The sequence below is a fragment of the Cebus imitator genome, unplaced genomic scaffold (genome assembly GCF_001604975.1).
Source record: "Cebus imitator isolate Cc_AM_T3 unplaced genomic scaffold, Cebus_imitator-1.0 Scaffold254, whole genome shotgun sequence".
NCBI lineage: Eukaryota > Metazoa > Chordata > Mammalia > Primates > Cebidae > Cebus > Cebus imitator.
Window position 1 is genome coordinate 3,139,873 of NW_016107569.1, and position 7,874 is coordinate 3,147,746.

The following is a 7,874-nucleotide window of genomic DNA, read 5'->3' on the forward strand; positions in this document are numbered from 1 at the left end:
TGCCTCAGCCTCCTGAGTAGCTGGGATTACAGGCACACACCACCATGCCCAGCTAATTTTTTGTATTTTTAGTAGAGACGGGGTTTCACCATGTTGACCAGGATGGTCTCGATCTCTTGACCTCGTGATCCACCCGCCTCAGCCTCCCAAAGTGCTGGGATTACAGGCTTGAGCCACCGCGCCCGGCTCACGTCTGAGTTTCTATGTGGACATATGTTTTCATTGCTCTTGTGAGGAGCCCTCATTTTTTAATCAGACACCATGAGATTCAGTGATACCAAGTCTCTGTGTCTATAAAGCCCTGCACACTCACTACTCAATCAGTCATAGCTGTATACAGGTTAGGAAGTACTGCACAGCATGGAACATCCCAGGGTAGCTGTTAAGACTGTGGGAAGCAGAAGATGAAAATCCCTATTATCCCCACTCAAGCATTGGGTCCCCAACATGTACACGTCTGCCCATAGGCAAATAAGTGCTTAGACAAGGCTCCATGTTCTTCCAGGTCAAATTATGCATAGATAGGGGCACAGCAGAGGCAGGTGAGAAGAGTCAGGAGACATGGACCTGGCCTTGCTAAGCTGCTAATTTGAGTGTGGTCTGTTTTCCTGCTCAGGGCATGGACATGGGACCACTGATGGTTCTAGCCCTTGTGTGTGGCTCACTTGGCGTCTTGTCCACTCTCCAGGCAGTGGCTCTACCAATGATCCTGTGAGTGTTCAGGAATCACTGTTGCCCCTGGGGACCCTTGTCCTGGAGTGGCCCAGCTGCCTGCCCCCAGCATGGCGTCCGACACGCCTGAGTCCCTGATGGCACTCTGTACTGACTTCTGCTTGCGCAACCTGGATGGCACCCTGGGCTACCTGCTGGACAAAGAGACCCTGCGGCTCCATCCGGACATCTTCTTGCCCAGCGAGATCTGTGACCGGCTCGTCAATGAGTAAGCAGGCCCAGGGGCTGTGGAAGGGGGCAGGGGTCTTACCATGAATGTGTATAGAGAGATTGGGACCATGTGTGTGCACTACGTGGGGAGTAGCTATGGAGACAAATGTGTAAGGGTGTGTGTGTGCTCATGGATGTTCATGGGTGCAAAAGAATAGTGGTGTCTCCATAACCGTACAGGTATATATGTGTGCATGTTGGTATGTATGTGGAAGGGTGTGCACGTGAAGGCATGGGTGTGTCTACACATGTAAGCTTATGCAGCACAGGTTACTTTTGAGTGTAAACTGCATGTGTGCATTTAGAGATGTGATTGTGTCAAAATCTGCATATACATGAAAGAGTTAAGTGTTGCCCCACGTGTGTATGTACATTTGCATGCACATGCCTGTGCCTGTGGATTCAGTGAGCATGGGCACATACAGGTTTAGGTGCCAGTGCCAGAGTAATGGATCCATGGCCAGGGATAGAATCATCCAGAAAATCTGAATGGCCCTCCGAGGGCCTCCCCACTTCTAGGGGCTCCAAGAAGCATGCTATGTAGTCACTGAATGCTGGGGGCTCAATCTGGAGGCCCAGATGGTGGCCAGGCATGGTGGCTCACGCCTGAAATTCCAGCATTTTGGGAAGCCAAGACAGGAGGATCACTTGAGGCCAGGAATAAAAGATCAGGCTGGGTGACATAGTGAGACATCTCTACAAAAAAAAAGAAAAGAAAAAAATAGATTCCCAGAAGGGAAATTGTTAGACAGTTGCATAGGAAAATAGGAAACCAGGAGCCCGTGTGGGCCTGAGGACAGAGGTGGACCTGTAACAATGTTCTGAGCATTTGCTGTGGGTCAGGCTATAGGCTGGATGCCTTGCGGCCCAGAGTTATGTCCACTTTACAGATGAAGAAACTGAGGTCTGGGAAAGTTCATTTACTCGTGTGAAGTTGCCTAGGTGGGAAGCAGCCAAGCCAGGATTTAGATTCCATAGCGTTTGAATCCTAAGCATTTCCCAGCAGACCAGGATTCTTGTGTAAGCTGATGTCTCAACAGCGAATAATTAAGGGCTTGCCCTGTACCCAGCTGGGAACTCTAACCACTTGGCTTAATTTGCCTGTTTAAAAGGGTCCCAGGAGGGGCTTAAAGAAGATGCTAAGAGTGGCCATACCAGTGGGGCTGTTGCCCCTGCAGTGTGCATGGAGGGTGTGTGACAGGCATGTGCCTTTGGAGAGATGGCCCCTGCATCACCTAGAAGGTCTCCCAGAGAGCTACCTTTAGATTCCTGGTTCCTGGGCATCTTTTATCTCACTGGTAGTTTAGTCAGTACCCAACCAGATACTCTTAGGAGAAGGAGGTTGCTACTTGGGGTGATCTAAGAAGGCTTCAGGGAGAGGAGGGCTTGTGCTTTGAAGCGAGGAAGAGAGTCCCTGTGACCCTCCTCTGAGCCAGGGATTCTCCTCTCCCAGGTATGTGGAGCTGGTAAACGCTGCCTGTAACTTCAAGCCACACGAAAGCTTCTTCAGCCTCTTCTCAGACCCCCGCAGCACCCGCCTCACCCGGATTCACCTCCGCGAGGACCTGGTACAGGACCAGGACCTGGAGGCTATCCGCAAGCAGGTGAGGCCTGCCCCACCACGGGAGCGCCACATGCCAAGCAGGGGCCAGGCCACTTGCCTCCAGCCCGGCCATCCCCAGTCCCGCCAGTGCTCGCCTGACTATGCACATCCCCCTTTCCAACCCACCTGTAGCCCAGGACGAGGCCTGGGGTGGGGGGAAGGGGCAGGGGTGGTGATGATGATGGAGCTGTGCCCACTCCCAGGACCTGGTGGAGCTGTACCTGACCAACTGTGAGAAGCTGTCCGCCAAGAGCCTGCAGACACTGAGGAGCTTCAGCCACACCCTGGTGTCCTTGAGCCTCTTTGGCTGTACAAACATTTTCTATGAGGAGGAGAACCCAGGTGGCTGTGAAGATGAGTGCCTCGTCAACCCCACCTGCCAGGTGCTGGTTAAGGACTTCACCTTCGAGGGCTTCAGCCGCCTCCGCTTCCTCAACTTGGGCCGCATGATTGATTGGGTCCCCGTGGAGTCCCTCCTTCGGCCACTCAATTCCCTGGCAGCCTTGGACCTCTCAGGCATTCAGACAAGCGACGCCGCCTTCCTCACCCAGTGGAAAGACAGCCTGGTGTCTCTCGTGCTCTACAATATGGACCTGTCTGATGACCACATCCGGGTCATCGTGCAGCTGCACAAGCTGCGGTGAGCTGCTGGCCCGGAGCTTACCAGGGTGGGGTGGCTGGGCAGGTGGGGAGGAGTAGAGGTAGGTGTTGTCAGGCCCTCAGGGTTCAGGAGCCCTTGGCCAGGCAGAGTGTGGGGATGAAGACAGTCCCATTCCTTAAACCCAGCATTTCAGCTGGATTGGGGCTGTTCAGGTTTCTTCCCAGAATGCCCTGGAGCAGTCGTGGCAGGTGTAGGCCCTCCCCTACTAGGGACTAAAGGATCAGGGGTCTGCAAGGCAGCCCCACCCTGTACCCAGCTCCTGACCTGCACCCCCTACCCCAATCTCCAGACACCTGGACATCTCTCGAGACCGCCTCTCCAGCTACTACAAGTTCAAGCTGACTCGGGAGGTGCTGAGCCTCTTTGTGCAGAAGCTGGGGAACCTGATGTCCCTTGACATCTCTGGCCACATGATCCTAGAGAACTGCAGCATCTCCAAGATGGAAGAGGAATCAGGGCAGACCAGGTGGGGCCCCACCCTCCATGGCTATTGGTAGGGTGCCATTCAACCTTAAATGCCATTCAAAAGCATTTAAGATGGGCTCAGTGCCTCGTGCCTGTAATGCTTGCGCTTTGGGAAGCCAAGGTGGGCAGATCACTTGAGGCCAGGAGTTGGAGACCAGCCTGGCCAACATGGTGAAACCCCATTTCTACTAAAAATTCAAAAATTAGCTGGACATGGTGGTAGGCATCTGTAGTCCCAGCTACTTGGGAAGCTGAGGTAGGAGAATGGCTTGGTCTCAGGAGGCAGAGCCTGCAGTGAACTGAGATCATGCCACTGCACTCCAGCCTGGGCCACAGAGTGAGACTTTGTCTCAAAAAAAAAAAAAAAAGTATTTGCCACTTACTCCTCCGCCAAGTGCTGTGCTAGGTGCTAGAGATAAAGAAATGGATCAGGCCCTGCTCTCTTGGAGTCTGTGCGAGCTGGTGGGGACGGACAAGTCATTACAAGGGCTATGGTAGGGGCAGTCCAGGGCCCTGGGGTTGCCTGAGGATCAGGAAGGAAGGAGGGGGAGGAATGCATCCTGGCTGTCCCGAAAGCTCATTCTGCCTTTGCCAGAGGAAGGGTGTTCTTGCAGAAGGAACAGCACATGCAAAGGCCAGGAGGTGAGAGCACGAGGGGCAACTGGGGAACCATCTGATTCCCAGCCTCACAGAGCACACCATGGAAGAGGCGAGGCTGGCAGTGTCTGCCACCTAGGAGGTACTACAGGAGATAGGTCAGTTCCTGGGTTGGTTGGTTGAGAAGTTTGACCAAACCCTACCAGCTGTAACTGGCCATACATAAGCCCACGCCCCAGCCCACTTTAATGGTGTTCAGTTGATAAGCTTGTCCCTTTGTGATTGTTGGCGAGACCTAAAGCTTGCCATGCCCTTACTAGAATGGCAGGTGGTTTCTAAAGGTGGCTGCATCACCCATCCTGTGTATTCTCCTACTATGTAGCCTTGCCACCCTTCCATCAGGAGGTGGTGTCTGTGTCCCCTACCATTTTAAAAAAAGAGTGGGGGGGATGAGGTTGGAGGGCCTAGAAGAGAAAGCAAGTAAATGCCTCGCCACCCCCAGGGGGAGGCCCAGCTCAGGCTTGGACCCCAAGCCGTTGACCCCGGCACCCTCTTTCCCCAGCATCGAGCCTTCCAAGAGCAGCATCATACCTTTCCGGGCTCTGAAGAGGCCGCTGCAGTTCCTCGGGCTTTTCGAGAACTCTCTGTGCCGCCTCACGCACATTCCAGCCTACAAAGTGAGCTGCGGGAGAGGGATGGGGCAGTGCCAGGGAGCTCTGGGAGAGGGAAGGAGCTGGGTTCTGGGGCTGGAAATGGAGCTGGGATCTAGCATCCCAGCCCTTGGCCTCTTGTGGGTTGTTCTGAGCATGTCCCACCCGCAGGTAAGTGGTGACAAAAATGAGGAGCAGGTGCTGAATGCCATCGAGGCCTACACGGAGCACCGGCCTGAGATCACCTCGAGGGCCATCAACCTGCTTTTTGACATCGCACGCATCGAGCGATGCAACCAGCTGCTGCGGGCCCTGAAGGTCAGCCCGAAGCCGAGGGCCTCGGCCTCCTGTCCCTCACCACCTGGAGGGTTCCGGACTTGGCCGAGCCGTGTCCCCAGAGCCCCTGTCCCTCTGCACCTGTCCCCAGGGCCCCAGGACCCAAACCCCAGCCTGGGCCTCACAGCACTTGACTTGCTTCAGCACTGGCCTTGTTCGGTCCCCACCCTGGTGTCTGCTCCCCAGGCCCCACTTCTGCCTTCAGAGAGCAAGACCAGGCTAAATCCTGCCTCAGAGAGCCTGTTCCAGCCCCTCGCAGAGTCCGGGCCCCTCCCTGCACTTGCCAGCCCAGGTCCCCCCTGTCTTCATACAGCTGGTCATCACGGCCCTCAAATGCCACAAATATGACAGGAACATTCAAGTGACAGGCAGCGCCGCCCTCTTCTACCTAACGAATTCCGAGTACCGCTCAGAGCAGAGTGTGAAGCTGCGCCGGCAGGTCATCCAGGTGGTGCTGAATGGCATGGAATCCTACCAGGAGGTGACGGTGAGCCCCCACCCGCCACGGCCTGCATGCTCTGGCCCAGCCACCCCCTTCCTGCTTCTTGCGTCCCGCCAGGGCTCCCCTGGCTCTGGGCTGCATCCCTCCCAGCTGCCTTTCCCACAGCAATACTCCCTGACTCTTGGGACCTGGCCCTTCCGGAAGTCCATTACCCCTGGCTGCCCTCCATCCTCTTCCTCCCTGCCCCATGTAGGGTGGGGGCTCAGGGACCCTGACCTTCTCCCTGCCTGTGCCGCCTCCTCAGCCCTTCTGCCCATACACTCTGCTGGGGGATTTTTTACCAACAGCTGCTTTAAAAGTAATAAAAGCTTTTATTATAGAAAAGTTATAATTACAGATATACGGAAAATAAAAATCACCCATAAACCCACTACCCAGAGATAGGCATCAGTAACATGGGATATCTGTTGTTGTGGATTTTAGCCTATGCACACGTATTTTGTAAATGGGATACACAAACTGTGTGTACTGTTTGTATACTGTGGATTTTTACTTCAGCTGTGTCATGTGAACATGAACATCTCCCTTATCAGCCAACACTTTTTTTTTTTTTTTGAGAGGGAATTTCACTCTTGTTGCCCAGGCTAGAATGCAATGGCACAATCTCAGCTCACCACAACCTCCACTTCCCAGGTTCAAGCGATTCTCCTGCCTCAGCCTCCTGAGTAGCTGGAATTACAGGCATGCGCCACCACGCCTGGCTAATTTATGTATTTTCAGTAGAGATGGGTTTTGCCATGTTGGTCAGGCTGGTGTTAAACTCCTGACCTCAGATGATCCACCTGCCTCAGCCTCCCAGAGTGCTGGGATTACAGGCGTGTGCCACCACACCCAGCCCAGCCAACATATTTTTATAACAAAAAAGATTTTTTTCATTTCAGATGGACAGTATGCCAACGTCATAACAAGGTTTGAGGGAGGCACATTTTACACATAAGCATGAAGATCTAATCATCACTCTCATAAACTACAAAAGGATCAAACAATAATTTTTTTTTAATTAAGACAGGGTCTCAGGCCGGTTACAGTGGCTCATCTCTGTAATCCCAGCACTTTGGGAGGCTGAGGCGGGCGGATCATGAGGTCAGGAGATCGAGACCATCCTGGCCAACATGGTGAAACCCCTTCTCTACTAAAAAAAAAAAAAATAACAAAAATTAGCTGGGTGTGGTGGTGTGTGCCTATAGTCCCAGCTACTCAGGAGGCTGACGCAGGAGAATCGCTTGAACCCGGGAGGCCGAGGCTGCAGTGAGCCAAGATCGTGCCACCGTACTCCAGCCTGGGTGACAGAGCAAGACTCTGTCTCAAAAAATAAATAAGTTAGTTAATTAATGAATTTAAAAAGCTACCTAATGCTTAAAAGATGAAAAAATTCAAGTGATACAAGAATGCGTTAAATAAAGCGAAAGCTACTCACAATCTCACCTCTCCTCACCTAGATACAACTGGTGTTAAGGTTCACTTTCATATTGTTGACACCAGCATATGTTCAGTGTCCCCATCCAGGAAGAGGCCACTATGTGGAGGACTCTGCTGGAACCTGGAGTCAGTGGCCAAGCCCCATGCCCATGGGGTGCAGGTTAGCACTCTGCCAGTGTATGAAACAGCCCCCAGGGCTGAATAATTTAGGTTGCTGTTTCATCTTTTGCTCTCTCAAGCAATGCTTTGTTAATTATACTTAGTGGGACTCCATGTTTGGATACCCCTTCCACAAACACTCTCGTGGAAGCTGTTTCTCTATCCTGGATTTTTCCCTCTGGAGCCCCCTTCCACACACTCTCACGGAAGCCTGTCTTCCCCTCCTAAACTCCATCTCTCTGTCTATTCCATTCCTCTCAGTGTGGAAGCTGCTTTCCTCTCCTGGATTCCATCTTTCTGGATTCTCTCACTCAGTGTCACAGTTAGCTGTTTCTTTCTCTCTCCTTCTCTGGTTTCTCTCTCTTTCTCTCTAAATAAATTACTTTCTACAAAAAAAAATTATACTTAGTTAGTTATCCTTATAATACATTTTTTGAAGTAGAATTTCAGGGGCAATATGTGTGTGTGTGGCATGTGTGTGTATTTTTTCTTTCTTTCTTTCTTTTCTTTTCTTTTTTTTTTTTTTTTTTTTTTTTTTTT

At 52.3% G+C, this 7,874-nt stretch overlaps 1 protein-coding gene and 1 non-coding gene across 6 annotated transcripts in view; one reads left to right on the forward strand and one right to left on the reverse strand.

The window, feature by feature from the left end:
- The window catches only part of ZER1 (zyg-11 related cell cycle regulator), a 42,547-nt gene that overhangs the window by 13,209 nt on the left and 21,464 nt on the right, over positions 1-7,874 (forward strand). For 3 of the 5 annotated variants that reach the window (XM_017499161.1, XM_017499160.2, XM_037728072.1), the window contains exons 2-8: positions 689-940; positions 2,396-2,546; positions 2,749-3,185; positions 3,496-3,672; positions 4,831-4,945; positions 5,090-5,236; positions 5,568-5,741. In XM_017499161.1, coding sequence (XP_017354650.1) covers positions 783-940; positions 2,396-2,546; positions 2,749-3,185; positions 3,496-3,672; positions 4,831-4,945; positions 5,090-5,236; positions 5,568-5,741 — 1,359 coding nt within the window. In that variant the 5' untranslated portion in view covers positions 689-782. The remainder of the gene's footprint in view (positions 1-688; positions 941-2,395; positions 2,547-2,748; positions 3,186-3,495; positions 3,673-4,830; positions 4,946-5,089; positions 5,237-5,567; positions 5,742-7,874) is intronic. The other 2 variants (XM_037728073.1, XM_017499162.2) reach the window with 1 other exon arrangement.
- Positions 6,632-6,735, reverse strand: LOC119467029. The gene has a single exon (XR_005195549.1). It is a non-coding gene; the product is annotated as a small nucleolar RNA U13 (small nucleolar RNA).